Source organism: Microtus oregoni, unplaced genomic scaffold, assembly GCF_018167655.1.
Source record: "Microtus oregoni isolate MIOR12 unplaced genomic scaffold, Mior012 000001F_ref0000356, whole genome shotgun sequence".
In the NCBI taxonomy this organism is placed as follows: domain Eukaryota; kingdom Metazoa; phylum Chordata; class Mammalia; order Rodentia; family Cricetidae; genus Microtus; species Microtus oregoni.
Window position 1 is genome coordinate 63,332,318 of NW_024543060.1, and position 16,697 is coordinate 63,349,014.

The 16,697-nt window shown below is 56.2% G+C and overlaps 1 protein-coding gene across 2 annotated transcripts; it reads left to right on the forward strand.

Annotated features, from left to right (window-relative positions):
• Nucleotides 1-1,859: 1,859 nt before the first annotated feature.
• On the forward strand, nucleotides 1,860-15,218 carry Agap2 (ArfGAP with GTPase domain, ankyrin repeat and PH domain 2). Of its 2 annotated transcripts, XM_041676542.1 has the most exons (19): nucleotides 1,861-3,746; nucleotides 5,348-5,406; nucleotides 6,371-6,458; nucleotides 6,617-6,702; nucleotides 6,851-6,998; nucleotides 8,097-8,231; nucleotides 8,557-8,666; nucleotides 9,044-9,202; nucleotides 9,356-9,442; nucleotides 9,526-9,630; nucleotides 9,991-10,153; nucleotides 10,293-10,412; nucleotides 11,313-11,441; nucleotides 12,181-12,240; nucleotides 12,468-12,616; nucleotides 12,705-12,795; nucleotides 12,946-13,168; nucleotides 13,265-13,520; nucleotides 13,642-15,218. In XM_041676542.1, the coding sequence occupies exons 1-19, from the start codon at nucleotides 2,597-2,599 to the stop codon at nucleotides 13,882-13,884; spliced, it is 3,561 nt and encodes a 1,186-aa protein (XP_041532476.1). In that variant the 5' UTR covers nucleotides 1,861-2,596; the 3' UTR covers nucleotides 13,885-15,218. The 2 variants fall into 2 exon arrangements, with proteins under 2 accessions (XP_041532484.1, XP_041532476.1); XM_041676550.1 differs by lacking the exon at nucleotides 12,181-12,240 and having other exon boundaries at nucleotides 1,860-3,746.
• The last annotated feature ends 1,479 nt before the right edge of the window (nucleotides 15,219-16,697 follow it).

The window sequence follows — 16,697 nt, forward strand, 5'->3', positions numbered from 1 at the left end:
GTTCTAGGGTGGCCTGCATTACATAGCAAATCCTAAACCAGCCTCAGACTCAACTACATGAGCAACTACTGAAAAGAAAAAAGTCTCAAAAAGGAGGGGCAAAGAGAGGATGCTGGGAGGTGGAGTAGACCTCTTCCCCATATTTCTGTGTGGGGTGTGTGTTGTTGGAGATGTCGGAACCCAGGCAGACTCTACCCCTCTACACCTCAGCCCCACATTAGCTTTTGTTTTGTTTTTCCTTTTTGAGACTGGGTTTGGATCCTACTGTCCATCTCAGGCTAGCCTTGAACTCACTCTGTAGCTCAGGCTGGCCTTAAATTTCTAGCAATCTTCCTGTCTCAGCATTCTCAAAAGGGTACACCACTTCACCTGTCAAAGCTCTTCTCTTCATGGGTAATTTGCTTTACTCTGGGTGAGACAGCAATCTGTTCCCACTGAACACAAAGGAAAACTGAGATGCCCCCCAATATTAAGAAGCTAACTATTCCCCATTATCCTCTCCTTCATGATAGACTAGAGTGTGTCTCCTGCCTCGTGTGTCATCCTAGTTCTGAAGAACACTCCCTAAGAAACCATTGACTCCCCACAACCCGGTTCAGCCCCCAACCCTTACCCCCCACCAGGCCGAACACACTGCTGGCTCTTGCCTCCAAGAGCCGCCCACAGCCCGTGCTTATTATAGTCTCGGCTGCGTCAAGAGTGTGGAAAGCCAAATCAAAGGACCGCTGAGACTCTAAATCCTGGGCAGGGGTCTCCAAGGCTTCAGGGAGACTTTCTTCCTTTCTGCCCACCGCCCCCCTCCATGGGGACTCAGCCTATCTTCTGCATGGATTTAACTGCTCATGTTTCTCAGCCCCTCTGGAGGACAAAGCCTTGAACTCCAAAGCCCCTAAAGGGGTGGGGACACAGCGCAAATGGTGTCCATTCACTATGCCTCTCCCTTTAACCTGCTCTAAGAGCCCGGCTACATAGATCTCAGGAGACTGAGTGCAAATACCTCAGAGGCCGGCTCCCGCTGCCTCAATTGAGGGGGTTCCTTGTGTCCAGAGAGCAAAATCTCCCGCAGGTGGGTAACCAGGTGTGAGATAGTGCCTTCACTAACCCAGCGTCCCTTGATTGGTCCCCCACCCATCCTACACACTGATCCCTCCTCTCCGCTTATCCCCGCCGCAGCTTCTGAGGCACTCTTGGAGCTACGGTTGCTATGGAGACTAGATGCATTTTGGAATAGGGGGGTGTCAATTGGTAGATGTATTTCTTCCACCTTGAGCTGGGGCCTTTGACTCACGCTGCAGCTTGGGCTCAGGAGCCCTCAAGTCTCTCTCCTCTAGAGAGAGCCCCCCCCCCCCCCCCCCGCGCTTCTACCCTACTAAGTTCCTTGTTTGTCCCCATCCCTGGGGAACACTTTCCAAGTTCACTTTGGGACAATCAGTCCAAGACGCAGTGCCGTAAAAGTATTCAGTATGGGGTGGGAGTTGGGGTGGAAGAGGGGGCTGGGTGATGAGAAATGAAATTCATCCAGGTACCCCGAGAAAGGAAAGAACAGGGGTCCCGGGAAGGAATGTCAGGGCTCACAGCATTCCGGTTTCAGTTCCCCAGAATTGACAGAGACCAAAAGAGTTCTGTTTCCTGTACCTGTCCAGCCAATAGATCAGTGTTTTTACCTTTGTCCCTAAATGTCACACTCCACATTAGTGTTCCCTAACCTTGGTGTGAAAAAGGAGGGTGCCAGGTAGTTGGCAGAGGTGAATCCAAGACCCAGGAAATCCAGTCCAGGTTTTGGAAGGGAAATCCAGTCCTGGATTTTGTACCGCCCTAGCAGACAGCGGTGCTGGTGGAGGGGGGGGAGATGGGGTGGGGGGGCCCGCGGGCCGCCTCCTCCTCAATGTGAGGGGAGCGCCCGGACACAACGCGCATCCGGACCGAGCCGATCCCGGGCGAGGCCCCCCCGGACTCTTCGCCAGGATCCACGCCCCTCCCCTCCCAGACCCCAGACCCTTGGGTTCCTACCCCTCCCGTTCCTTCTTTCCTCCCCCACCGCCTCCAATCTCTCCATCCCTAGCATCCTCCCCGTGCTCCAGCGAATCCCCCGCACAGACAGCCCTACTAGTCTCCTACCCTCAAGACCCCCCTTTTCCCACTGCATCCGTGGCCTCTGCCCATTGAGTCCGCATTCCCGCCCCTGCCTTCCCCGCACCCGTGCTTCTCCCCCAGTCCCCTGTCCCCTTTTCTGCTCCTTTTTCCTTCTTACCCATTTGCCCCCACTACTCTCCTCCCCACCCTCCTCCGCCCATCTCAGCGCCCCCACCCAGGCCGGGGTGCAGGGTCCGGCGCGCCTCCCTGGAGCAGCACCAAGGTCCCGGGGCTCCAAGGGGGTGGGAGCGCAGGGCGGGGAGCATGGGGAGGGGGCGCCCCATGTGATGGGAGGGGGGCGCAAGAGGAGGCGGCGGAGGCGGCGGCGACAGCGGAGCCGGGCTGGGGGCTCAGTGGGGTCCGGGGACTGGGGGCAGCGAGCAGGGCGGCCCCATGGCCGGGCCCCCCTGAGGCAGTCCCGGGGAGTTCCCTCCCCTCCCCAGCTCGGGGGTCTCCGGGCCCCATGAGCCGGGGCGCGGGCGCGCTTCAGCGCCGGACAACGACCTACCTCATCTCGCTGACCCTGGTCAAGCTCGAGTCGGTACCTCCGCCGCCGCCTTCTCCGTCTGCAGCGGCGGCCGGCGCCCCCGGGGCCAGAAGCTCCGAGCCCCGAGATCCTGGCAGCCCCCGAGGCGCGGAGGAACCCGGCAAGAAGCGGCACGAGCGTCTCTTCCACCGGCAGGATGCGCTGTGGATCAGCACCAGTAGCGCGGGCGCCGGGGGCGCGGAGCCCCCCACGCTGTCCCCGGCTCCGGCCAGTCCGGCTCGCCCGGTCTCCCCGGCTCCTGGCCGCCGACTGTCCCTCTGGGCCGCCCCTCCGGGACCCCCGCTCTCCGGGGGGCTGAGCCCAGACTCCAAACCGGGGGGCGCCCCCTCTTCCTCCCGACGCCCTCTACTCAGCAGCCCGAGCTGGGGGGGTCCGGAACCTGAAGGCCGGACGGGAGGCGGTGTCCCGGGCTCGTCCTCCCCGCATCCTGGCACCGGCAGCCGAAGGCTCAAGGTGGCGCCTCCTCCACCGGCTCCCAAGCCTTTCAAGACCGTGACCACTAGTGGAGCAAAAGCCGGCGGGGGCAAGGGCGCGGGTAGCCGCCTGTCATGGCCCGAAAGCGAGGGCAAGCCCAGGGTCAAGGGGTCAAAGAGCAGCGCCGGAACTGGAGCTTCTGCCACTGCGACCAGCGGGGGAGGGGGCGCTGCAGTCACGACCTCTGGTGGGGTCGGGGCTGGGGCTGGAGCGAGAGGGAAGCTGTCCCCTCGGAAAGGCAAGAGTAAGACCTTGGACAATAGTGACTTGCATCCAGGACCCACTGCCGGCTCTCCTCCGCTCACCGTGCCAGCAACCCCAGTTCCAGCCACTTCTGTCACCACCACCTCCACGCAGCCCCTCGGGCCTGCACCCCCTATCACTCTGGAGCCACCAGCTCCAGGGCTGAAAAGGGGCCGGGAGGGCGGCCGAGCGTCCACTCGTGACCGCAAGATGCTCAAGTTTATCAGCGGTATCTTCACCAAGAGCACAGGGGGGCCTCCTGGCCCAGGTCCCCTTCCCGGACCCCCAGGCTTGTCTTCCAGCAGCGGGTCCAGGGAGCTGCTGGGCGCAGAGCTACGCGCCTCCCCTAGTGAGTTGGGAGGGTCAGGGCCGGAGACACCTGAAGGCTTATTTGGGGTTGGGGGAACGCTGTGCAAGAACGAGGGAAGCTTTTCTCTTGAGTGGATGGAGGAGTTAGGCTCGCTTCTCGACCAAGGGCTGGGGTAAAGACTAGGAAGAGGTCCTGAAGCGACGAGAGTGTTCTTGGTGCTTTCTGGAGAACGGTGGCCTTGGTCGATGCTTACTATAGGAAAGCATCCCACAGAAGCCTCAGACCCCAATTTCAGCCCTGGTTGGAGTCTAGAAGCCAGGCGATAGGGACTTTGCCTTGTGTGGAGGGGCACTGGAGATGCAGGGAAGGTGGAAGCCTCAGTTTCCCGAGTAATCGGCACAGGTGGCATGGCAGTTGACCTTGCAGCCGGTTCCTCGCCAGAGACAGGTTTCCTGGGTTGAGAGCCGGCTGGTGGTTTTTCCAGGCACTGAAGGTGGATTGGGCGGTTCTTGAGTGAGCGGGGGCTGGAACGTGCAGATTTAAATGTGAACTGAAAGGGGGGCAGATAGGAAGCCTGGCTTCCCGCACTACCCACCCCCGCCCCACAGCGGCGTCGAAACCCGCTCAGGGCTGACCCCGGAGTGAGTCAGGGGGCGGAACTGCTGTAAAGACAATTCTTAGCCCGGGAGACTTGGGAAGCCATACAAGGAGGTAGCTTTATTTATTTAATTTTTAATTTTTTTTCCTCCCAAGGGGTGCTTTTATTATTTTCTAAATGGTAGAGACAGGCGCGCGGGGGTGGGGGGGTGGATAGCGACCCACGACTCGGTTCCGCTCACATTCCCTGAAGGGGAGGCGGGTCTGGAAGCGGGGGCGGCCCCGGGGGGTTTGGCTCCTGAGCGGGTGGGAGCAGATGGCTCCGGATCCCCGAGTTCCCGCCGCAGCTGCGGCTCCCCGGGAACGTCCGGCCAGTGTCAGGCGCGGGGGTTGGACCCGGCGGGTGCAAGGAGAATCTTTTCTCCCCAGGCCTGTGGCTTCTCTCTGCCTGGGGATGGAGCCTTACGCGTCCCCCCCCCCCCCGGTTCTTTCGGAGGCTGTGGAGATCTAGGCAGAGGAAAATCAAAGTTCTGTCCCCCTTGGGCGGTGAACAGGAGTTAGGACTACCTGTGCCACTGACCTTGAAAAAGGGCAGGAAAGCCCTCACCAGCTCTTCGCTCCTGTGAAATGGAGATTGAGGGAGACCCACTCCATTCTAGGTCTCAGGCCTTTCGCCTTAGGTCTGCTCTAAGAATGTCGGGGTGGGGGGGGGGGACGGGACCCTCTATTCTATGTGGTGGGAGGAGACTCATCACTAGTAAAGTCGTCCTGATCTGGTCTGGGGCAGGGACCCACGTTTGAGGATGTGTTTTAAGGGAGATGCCAACTGAAGTATTTTCGTCTTGCCAGCTCTGTTGCTAAGCAACCACTGAGCGGCGGCAACAGCTGTGGAGAGAGTGGCTGGGATGGGAGGACTGGGGACCACTCTCCAGTGCAGGCAGGGTCTTAGGGGTTAGGTGAAGCCCTCAGAAAAGAGAGCGCCTGTGGGCTGGAAGTCCTCCTAGGCCACAGTCTTCCTCCTTACTGCACTTTTCTCTTTGCAGAGGCTGTGGTCAATAGCCAGGAATGGACTCTGAGCCGCTCAATTCCAGAACTGCGCCTGGTAGGTAGCCCAGACCCTTGGCTTGCAACCTCCCCCGGCATGCCCAGTTCTCTCCCTTTGCCTCTCTCCTCTCTTTGAGAATCAAGAACACCCCGACTTGAGTTTAGCAGCATAGCCTTCTTGTGGGGGCTGGCTGCTCAGAACATCCTCACAACTTGTCTTCATCTTATCTCTTCCCATTTGTCCAGTCTTCTCCTTTCTAGCATTTTTCTTAAGATTTTATTTATTTTATGTATAAATGCTCTATCTGCCCGTACTCCTTTATTCCATAAGAGGGCATCAGATTCCCCACTATATATGGTTGTGAGCCACCATGAGTTGCTGGGAATTGAACTCAGGACCTCTGAAAGAGCAGCTAGTGCTTCTAACCACTGAGCCATTTCTACAGTCCTGCACTTTCTTTTTAAAAGCTTGCTGTGCAGCCGGGCGGTGGTGGCGCACGCCTTTAATCCCAGCACTCGGGAGGCAGAGGCAGGCGGATCTCTGTGAGTTCGAGACCAGCCTGGTCTACAGAGCTAGTTCCAGGACAGGCTCCAAAGCCACAGAGAAACCCTGTCTCAAAAAACCAAAAAAAAAAAAAAAAAAAAAAAAAAACCCACAGAGAAACCCTGTCTCGAAAAACAAAAACAAAACAAACAAACAAACAAAAAAGCTCTTGCTGTTCTTTTGTTTTAAATAGGGTAAAAACTTTTCAACTAATGCCTTGAGCTATACCCGACTACACACACGGTTTAATGTGTTTAGTGAACAGCTCACGCACGTGCACACACACACACACACACACAAACACAGAAGGGTATTGCTTAGCTTGTGGTCTGTTTAAACCTTGGGGTCATTTCTTGCCATACCATGCCTGCTCTTCCCAGCTGACCAGAGGCCCTTGGAGGGCCTTTTTGGGTGGCCAGTCCCTGTGGGTTCTCTGGCATGAGCAGACCCAGCATCTGGCTCCACATCTCTCCTTTAGGGTGTGCTGGGTGATGTCAGAAGTGGGAAGTCATCCCTCATCCACAGATTCCTCACGGGTTCATACCAGGTGCTGGAGAAGACAGAGAGTGAGTGCCCAGGACCCACAGTAAGCTAAGACTGGGGGCCAGGGATCCCCCAGTAAGATCCGGGCCTGGGCAGGTACCAAGATGGGACTTGAGACACAAGAACTAAAGTTGAGGGAATGTGAGACGGTTCCGTGACTTGGCTCAACTCTTCTGGACAGGTGAGCAGTACAAGAAAGAGATGCTGGTAGACGGGCAGACTCATCTGGTGCTGATCCGAGAGGAAGCGGGAGCACCTGACGCCAAGGTGAGGAATGGAGCCCATGGCCATAGTAGGCTGGCTGGGGTCAGTATTGGACATGGAAGCGTTCTGCCTTGCTAGAACACCCTCTGAATAGTATCCAGAGGGGATAGGGCCTGTGTGACCCTGTGTTTGCCCTCTCATCCCCTGCAAGTTCTCAGGCTGGGCGGATGCTGTGATCTTCGTCTTCAGCCTGGAGGATGAAAGCAGCTTCCAGGCTGTGAGCCGTCTCCATGGGCAGCTGAGCTCCCTTCGTGGGGAAGGACGAGGAGGTCTGGCCCTGGCTCTGGTTGGGACCCAAGGTAAGGAGGGGATATGGAAACCTTGTTTTTAGAGGAGGGTGGAGGGTACCTCTAAAGTATTGCCCACCATGGCTGATAATTTGGCAAGGTGTCGAATTGGCTATTTAGATTCCAGCAACCCTCTAGAGGGAGCCTGATGTCCAAATAAGGAAATAATGAACCAAACAAACCTCCCAAGGTCTCAGCAGAGAAAAGAGGACAGCCTGGGAGGAGAGGACCGCTGTAATGACCATCTCAGGAGATGTTGCCTACCTTGTGTTCTCTCTGCCATTTCTGATGCCACTACCGTGGGGGGACACAGAAATGTCAAGTCCTAGTGTGGCTGAGAAGCCTTTCTCTTCAGCTGGGTCAGGCTGACACTGTTAGAAAGGAATTTCTCTACAGAGAGGAAACACGGAGATACTGGGGCAAAAAACTTTCAGTTCTCCTAGTAGGAGCCCAGAATCCCTCAGACTGGGCCATGGCAGGAGGAGCATTGTCTCTGCCACCACTGTCCAGCTGGCAGGATGCTCTGTGTGGCTGCACCTACTGCTGCTGCTGTTGCAGGTTCAAGCCTCCACCTGTCCCTTGCCTCCTGGCTTCTGACTTGTAGAATGAGTAGCCACCTGTTACATTTGGCATTGAACTTTTCCTCCTTCACAGGCCAGTTCTCCTCTCACTCGGGTCTTAGGTTCAGTGATTCTCAGGGTGTTTGTCTGATCCATTGTCAGGAACCTCCACTCAGCTTCAGTAGTATTACCTGGAAAAATAGACAGACAGACAGACACACACACACACACACAGAGAGAGAGAGATACAGAGAGAAGAGATACAGAGAGACAGACACACAGAAAGACACATACACAGAGAAAGACAGACACATACAGAGACATACAGACACACACAGACAGACAGAAAAACACACATACATACACAGACTTAACTGGGCCTGGTACTCACAAAGGGGCTTATACACTTAACAGTCCTCAAGCAGACAGATGTTCTCCCACACCCTAACTCTAGGAGGTCTAGCCTGGGCTCCAGACACAAAGAAAAGGGAATCATGAACACTGGTGGAAGGGCACCTCACCCATCCCGCCCCTTTGCCTGTCCCCTCAGACAGGATCAGTGCCTCCTCTCCGCGAGTGGTGGGTGATGCTCGAGCTCGGGCTCTCTGCACAGACATGAAACGCTGTAGCTACTATGAGACCTGTGCAACCTACGGGCTCAATGTGGACCGGGTCTTCCAGGAGGGTGAGTGAGGTAGTCCCCGGCACATGAGCGTGGAAAGCTAGAGGCCCCGTGATACTGTAGGTGCCCAGTTTCCTGTTCTGGGTTTCCCAGTAACAGGAAATTGGTCTCTGGGAGTGAGGAGGGGTCTGGGAGCCTATGGAAGGTTTGATTAATTCACAGATTCTTTCTGGGCTGGAGAATCTGGCTAGGCTATAGATAGCTTGGGGGTCTAGAGACAAGGAAGTTGGGGCTATCTTATCTTCTGGGGCTTCTCAGAAGACAGCCTGGGAAAGTGGTCTTGGGTATCTTTCCTGCTCACGACTCCTCCAACGCCTCTCCCCTCCAGTGGCCCAGAAGGTGGTGACTTTGCGCAAACAGCAGCAACTTCTGGCTGCCTGCAAGTCCCTGCCCAGCTCACCAAGCCATTCAGCCGCTTCTACTCCTGTAGCTGGGCAGGTGAGTTTGGGTGTCGGAGACTGATGTCAAATTCAGACACGGGGAAATGAGTGGGCTTCGAGAGCAACATTGAGGCTGGGTGGTGGTGGCACACGACTTGAATCCCAGCACTCCAAGTTTGAGGATAATCTGATCTACATGTTGAGCTCCAGGAGGGCCAGGGCTGCCCTTAGCAGTGTCTCTAAGCCAGCCACCCTCCCTTATCAGGAAACCAGACTTTGCCACACTTGAATCAGTGTGACAGAGATAGGGAAGATTTGTGTTGCTGATGGCACTGAGTGAATAAGGATGGCAGTAGGGAATGTCTCATACTAGGTGTCAGCTTGGCTTGGTGGGTATAGGTGCCAAGCTCTGCTCACTCCTCTGTATGCCTCCAGGCTAGTAACGGGGGCCACACTAGCGACTACTCTTCTTCACTTCCATCCTCGCCCAATGTTGGACACCGGGAGCTCCGAGCTGAGGCGGCCACTGTGGCTGGGTTAAGCACCCCAGGGTCCCTACACCGAGCAGCCAAGCGAAGGACCAGCCTTTTTGCGGTATTGGACATACCGGCCCCCTTTTCCTCCTGTCCCGTTGCCTGCCTGTCGTCAGTCTCTGGATGTCTCTGTTGGCTCTCCCTCTTTTCCTTCACGCTACTTCCCATCCTCGTGTCCTACCTATCCTCTGGCTAATTCCAGTAACCATTACAGAACCGTCGGGGCAGTGACTCTGAGAAGCGGAGCTTAGACAGTCGGGGAGAGACAACAGGGAGTGGGCGAGCCATCCCCATTAAACAGGTAAGGGTTTTGGGAGCTGAAGAAGGGTCGGAAGCAGCCGTTCTTAGCTGACTTTTCTCCCACACATCTTCCTGCTCTTCCAGAGCTTCTTGCTAAAGAGAAGTGGTAATTCCTTGAACAAAGAATGGAAGAAGAAATACGTGACTCTTTCTAGCAATGGCTTTCTCCTCTACCACCCCAGCATCAATGTGAGTAGCAGAGATGGTCCACGCCGGAAAACCTTAGATGTCCTTCTAGTTCTTTCTGTGCCTCTGACAAGTCCTGGCATCATTTCTGGGGGGCTTTAGTTCTGTTCTCTGAGGCCTATGAAGCTTGTCTGTGCTAGGCATAGGAAGGTAAACTCCTTGCAGTGGGGGAGTACCATGGACAGGCCTGGGGAAGTCTGCCATTCAAGGGATGCTTTCTGGCCAAGTCTGGCAGGACTGCCCCCCTACGAGCTCTTCCCAGTCCAGTCAGCTCTCAGAGCCCCTCTGTATCCTGTTAATACTGCTTACTTTCCAGCACAAAGGCTGGAGCCCCCCCTTCCACTCAACCCTGTACCTCTGTAGGATTACATCCACAGTACACACGGCAAAGAGATGGACTTGCTACGAACAACTGTCAAAGTCCCAGGCAAGCGGCCCCCACGGGCTATCTCTGCTTTTGGACCCTCAGCCAGCATCAACGGGTTGGTCAAGGACATGAGCACTGTGCAGATGGGCGAAGGCCCTGGTAAGTGGGGCCCATGACAAGTGCCCAGGGAAGGAGACAGGGACAGAGGAAGGTGGCAAGAGGAGTTGGTGCTACCCTGACTGTGTGGGGTGGCAGCTGGAGACAAGCTCACTGGTATTTCTCCCTCTCCTTCCCACAGAAGCCACTACTCCCATGCCCAGCCCCAGCCCCAGCCCCAGCTCCCTGCAGCTTCCACCGGACCAGACATCCAAGCACCTGCTGAAGCCAGACCGGAATTTGGCCCGGGCCCTTAGCACCGGTTAGTGGGACCATCCTCCATCTACTGGCTTCCAAATCCAATTGGGATCTGGGTGGGAAGTAGAATAAAGTGGAGGCTTGGTGCAGGAACAAATGTTGGAGGGAACACGAGGGATGTCTGCTGGGTGACTGGCACCAAGCTCATATGCTGTGTCTGTCCTGGCACTGGAGACAGCTAGACTCTAGTAGAGCTAGTTTGCCTGCCTGAGCTCAGATCCTTAGTTTGCCTTGCCACGTGACGTGTCTACCCTATAAGAAGTTTCTCCGAGGTTTAGTTTAACAAGCTGAGGGCCTTGACCAGCACATCAGTGTTTGGACATTATATCTATAAGTTGTATACAATTTGTAGAGTATACAAATATAGACATGAATAGGAAGTAACACCTTAGTTAATGTTTCTCACAGAAACTTATGGGGTCAACGTTATGATCCCCATTTTAGAGATGAAAATAAAAATCTGAGGCTCAGAAAATAAATTAACTTGTTCAAGGTCTCAAGGCTAGTAAGTTGCACAGTCAAGAGTTGAGCACAGGCTGGAAAGATGGCTCAGCGGTTAAGGGTACCAGCTGCTCTTCCAGAGGACCTGGGTTCAATCCCCAGCACCCACATGGCAGCTCACAACTGTCTGTATCTCCAGTTCCAGGGTATCCAACACCCCACATAGACATCCATGAAGGCAAAATACCAATGCACGTAAAATGAAAATAAATTATTTTTAAAAAGAGTTGAATGCAGATCTGATTCTAAAGCCCTCACCGGTGGCCCAGGAATGATGGGTGGGGGGAACTCTTGGACAGGGACAGCTGAGGAGGAATACCCTAAAATGGAAGTTCAGGGCAGGATACAAGTTATAGGGAAGTCTATGGAAGGGTAACCGAGGCACTGTGTCCCCTTCCCTAAGACTGTACCCCATCTGGAGACCTGAGCCCCCTGAGTCGGGAACCCCCACCTTCTCCCATGGTAAAGAAGCAGAGGAGGAAGAAATTGAGCACACCGTCCAAGACTGAAGGCTCAACCGTGCAGGCTGAAGGTGAGGCTGTGCAGGGTGGGGTTCCACGCCCACTTCGGACCCTCATCCAGTATCCAAACCCCTGACCTAGCTCTCACAGAGCTGTGGGGAAATGGATGGATACCACCCAGCTCCTGTCCACCCCACTGCTCCCAGCTCCTGCTCTTTTCTCCTAGTTCCTGCCCACATCTGTACTTCTGACCCCGTCCTTCGCACCCATATTTGGTACTGCAACCCCTGGACTCAGTGTCCCTATTGACTCCCCAGCCCCTGCTCTCAATAACCTATGATTGTCAGGTTCCCCCAAGAGGCCTCGGGCACTCACCCCATACCTGCCCTCATCCCACCCCAACCCCCCAGTAACAATCCCTGCCTTCTGAGCCCCAGGCCCCTCATCTCTGCCCCTTTTCTACTGTTCACACAAAGTCTGACACCCACCCCTCCCCCTACAGAGACCAGATTTCTCTCTAGTCACAATACCTGCCTGGCCTCCCTACCCCCTGCCGCCCCGTTCTTTGCCGGGTGCTGCGACCTGGGTTCCAGATCTGCCGACTCTCATGGCTCTTGGCTTCCGCTCCACTCTGCTCTGGGGCCACTGACTTTAGTTCTGCTTTCTCTCCCCATCTGTCTGTCCTGCTTTGTCTCTGGCTGTCTCTGTCACTGTCTCTCCATCTCTCCATCTGCCTCTTCCTCTTTCCTTGGTCTCTTTCTCTGTTGTTCCTTCCATTCTGTCTCTATCTCCTTCGCTTCGGGAAACCAGCCAAGCGCAAAATGTGGAAACTAAAATCCTTTGGTAGTTTAAGAAATATTTATAAAGCAGGTAACAAGCGGGAGCCGGGAGGGGTGTGCTAAGCTGGGGTGCAGAGGGGTGGGGGTGCCCTGCTTCTCCCTGCATGTGCTCGGGCTTCCTGCTGTTTCCCACCCTCTGCTTCCCCTCCCCCCACTGTCCCACTCCTAGGGGCTCCAAGGACATCAGGGAGGAAGGGTTTGGGGAAGGCCTCCTGCTTGAACTCTATCCCTCATGACCTCTCCCATCCACCTACCTAGAGGAAAACTTTGAGTTCCTGATCGTGTCCAGCACTGGGCAGACGTGGCACTTTGAGGCAGCCAGCTTCGAGGAGCGGGATGCCTGGGTTCAGGCCATCGAGAGTCAGATTCTGGCCAGTCTGCAGTGCTGTGAGAGCAGCAAAGTCAAGGTAAACGTTTTGAGGCTGTTGATAGAAGCTAGCTAGCAACAGGGGCCGAGAGTCAGAGGTGCAGCTCCGACCTCACTTTTCTCTGCAGCTGCGCACTGACAGCCAAAGTGAAGCTGTGGCCATCCAGGCAATCCGAAACGCAAAGGGAAACGCTACCTGCGTGGACTGTGGAGCGCCCAGTGAGTGCGAGGCAGGCGAGGGCACTGCTGAGGGAACTGGGGAGCAGGATCCCAGACTAGGGGCGTTAGCTGGAGTCTGGCTAAAGGCGGGGTGTCTTGTTGACATGCTGCCAACTCGAGTTTACCGCTTGTGTTGCATCCTATCCCCAGACCCCACATGGGCCAGTTTGAATCTGGGTGCGCTCATCTGCATTGAGTGTTCTGGCATCCACCGGAACCTGGGCACACACCTGTCCCGCGTGCGGTCGCTGGACTTGGATGACTGGCCGCGGGAGCTGACCCTGGTGCTGATGGCTATTGGCAACGACACTGCCAACCGCGTGTGGGAAAGCGACACTCGGGGCCGTGCCAAACCCACGCGGGACTCTTCGCGGTAAGGATAGAGCATCAGTGTGGAGAGGGTACGGTTCCTGGGAGATCCTAATTAGAGGTCCCCTACAACTCTTTCCCTTGGTCCCTGGTACTGCAGGGAGGAGCGGGAGTCGTGGATTCGCGCCAAGTACGAACAGCTGCTGTTCCTGGCGCCTCTGGGTACCACAGAGGAGCCGTTGGGCCGCCAGCTGTGGGCCGCTGTGCAGGCCCAGGACGTGGCCACCGTTCTGCTGCTTCTGGCCCACGCGCGACATGGGCCACTCGACACCAGCGTGGAGGACCCGCAGCTCCGTTCGCCGCTCCACTTGGCGGCTGAGCTCGCCCACGTTGTCATCACGCAGCTGCTGTTGTGGGTACGTGAGCGGAGAGGTAGGGAAAGGGAGCCCGGAGGTGGATTTGGAGGCGTAGAGTGGGAGGTGTGCGGGTGGAGGTCCCCTGGATGGCGCGTGATCATACGGCCCTTTCCTCCCGCAGTACGGCGCGGACGTGGCGGCCCGTGATGCGCAGGGCCGCACGGCACTGTTCTACGCCCGCCAGGCTGGCAGCCAGCTGTGTGCAGACATCCTCCTCCAGCACGGTTGCCCGGGAGAGGGCGGCAGCACAGCCACCACACCGAGCGCGGCCACCACCCCCAGCATTACCGCCACGCCCAGCCCTAGGCGCCGGAGCAGCGCTGCCAGTTTGGGCCGCGTGGATACTACGATAGCGCTGGTATAGTTGCTCAGCAGCGGGAGAGACACTCTCCCACCCCTGCGCGGGCCGGGCACGACCACACCGGGTGGACCGCTGGACAGATGCACCCACTCACCTCTCCAGTCCGCACCCAGTCCCACGGGAGCACTTCCTATCCCCCACGAGGGCACAGTCCCACACGCCTCCCAGGAGACACAAACTCACCTCCCTCTCCCCACGAGGCATGGAGACCCTAGCTCAACACGCCCCTACTTCACTGTTTCCATACTTGGATTACCCTGGGTCTGTCTACTTGCTGCTTTTGCAGCTGTACCGGCTCCAGGGCGCTCGGACTTACTGGCTCGTCCCCATCTAGGGGCGGGTAAAAGATCCAGTCCTGCCTGCCTGCGTTCTACAATCTGGTGGCCGAAGCCCAAAACCCAGGCTGGCTCCTGGGGCAACGCCACGCCAGAGGGAGGGGTTAGTAGGTGGAGGACTAGTCCTGGGACTTGGGACCAATATGGGACCCCACCCCTTCCATGCTGATCTCACTGCCCAGTGAGGGGGAAGGGCAGCGAGGGGCAGGACCCCTGCTGCCCGCGGAGGTGGAGGGGTCCCCAACCCTTTCTGTGAAAGGGTCCATGAGGAGTGGAAATCAGAATCCCCCTCTACCTGTCTATGAATGGAAGCTAAAGAGCCAGGGGGAGCCGAGAGCCTGGGTCCTTCCCCTTACGATCTTGGGGTGGGGGAGAAGGATTGGAACAGGAGGGGGCTAGAGAGGGGCCTTGTAATTTATTGCTTTGTTCCCCAATATGGGGATGGGGTGGGTAGGGGCGAGGGGAGGGCATTTCAGGGTAGGGCAAGCCAAGGGTGGGCAGGGGTGGGGTGGGGTGGGGGTGCTCTCGGGTTGTGTCTGTGACTGTGACTGCGTATGTGTGACTGTGCAGCACCCATGGTGATCCGGGGAAGGGGGCACCCCTACAATGGGGCCCCTCCCCCACAATCCTTTCTGTCCAGCCCCTCTCTCACTGGAGCAGCTCCAGATCTGTTTTTCTATCCTTTGCTCCCTCCCAGCCAGGGCTGAGAGGGTGTGCAGTGGCTGGGAAGGTGTCCAGGTCCAGGCCCCGTCCCAGAAAGGGGGGAAGTGAAATGGATTTACCTAGCCCAGCCCTGCTCCCTTAGTCAGCCCAGGCTTTGGGCCGTCTGTGTCAGTGGTTTCCGGTCTTTTTTTTTTTTTTCTTCCTGGCTAAAATATTTTGCAAAAAGACCAGGTAATCGGAGAGTGGAGTGAGGAGGGGGCAGGGGTTGCCCCCCTCACCTCCAAAGCAGGTTATGTGAATCTTTAACAGCAATTAAAGAGGAAGTGATTTTGTCTAGGGGGTGAGCTGCTGGTCTGTTATTAAAGAGGCAGGCGAGGGTATGGTCTTGGCGGATGTTGGGGAACTGGAGACGGGAAACGGCCAGGCAGAGGTCCTTTCTGGGCTGGGGTCAGGACAGTACCCACGGGCACAGAGGTAATCTCAGCTTTGTGCAATCCTGGGTTTGTGAGGTAGGCGTAATGGTAGGAGATTGATGGCAAACTTTGCAGAGTTGGAGCGTGGTGTTTGGAGAAACAGACAGACCTGGGGAGTTGAGGTCTGAAACAGTGGGCTTGTTTGGGTTCAAGAATGAGATTTAGTTTTACGTCCTGGCCCACATTCCTTAGTTAGGTGATGCTGGGCAAGTAACTTCGGAGACATGTGTTGAGAGGGTACCTGTAAGCGCTGCGATCCCTGGGGAGGCACTGCCCTAGGTTAGCCTGCTCAGTAGGTTACCTTGATCATAGGCATCAGCCAATAGGGGGTGCCAGGGACTGCAGGGGTCTCAACCATTCGCAGTTCCCCCGTGTCCACAAGATCCATGCCAGTTGATGTAGGCATTTGCCCACTTTTATTATGAGGTCACACAGGTCACAGAAACCTGGGTCACAGCACCACAGCCTGTTGTGTAGTCAACCCTGCTGGTTTTTGGGGTGTAGAAGCTATATAAGCATCAGGCCCGATACAGGCTAGGCTGGTAGCAAATGCAGGTTTGGTCCCACATGCTGTAGTGCAGCTTAAGGACTCGGTTGGTGGTATTGGCGTCCTGGGGTAGAGTTCACTCTAACCCTTGGGTTCCTTCCTAAATCTTCTTCATCTTTAGAAGTGTCAGGGAACTGATAGGATCTGGTCATAGCCCTGGAAGCTGTTCTGCAGAGCCTCACACACCGATATGACCCAGGGAGAAACAGACTTGAGGACAGGGATAGACTCATCGGGAGTTGTGTGGTCTGGGGAAAGACAGGAAGACTGGCAGGTCCCACTGCCTATCAGCTGAGACCATTGGAAGACTGGCAGGTCCCACTGCCTATCAGCTGAGACCGTTGGTCATCTTCATCTCCATCTTCCTTCCTCAGAAGCTCAGGGTGGTAGATAAGGGGAGGAATGAGGACCCTGGACAGAAGGAAGCCACTTGTCAAGGGATCCGCAGGCCAGGGAAAAATGGCGAGAAGGTTGGCAAACCACGGCCAAGTAATTGATTTCTTTTAATGAGTTACATTAGTCTTGTGGGATGAGGTCCAGGCTGTGGAAGAATAGAAAGGGCACCCCTGGATGGGCACAGGCAAGCTGCTCCCTTCACACCCATGCCCAACAAGCAGCCATGTGCTTCTTTCTACACTGGGTTCTTGTCCCTGACCCTCCCTCCCCTCTTCTGGTGCCGTCTGCCACACACCTGCTGCTCTCTTCCTATTGTTTGCCTCAGCACAGCTGAGACTGCCTGACCTTCATGGGAACTCTGCCAAAAGTCAATAGACAGGAAAAGAGAACAAACTGGTTCAG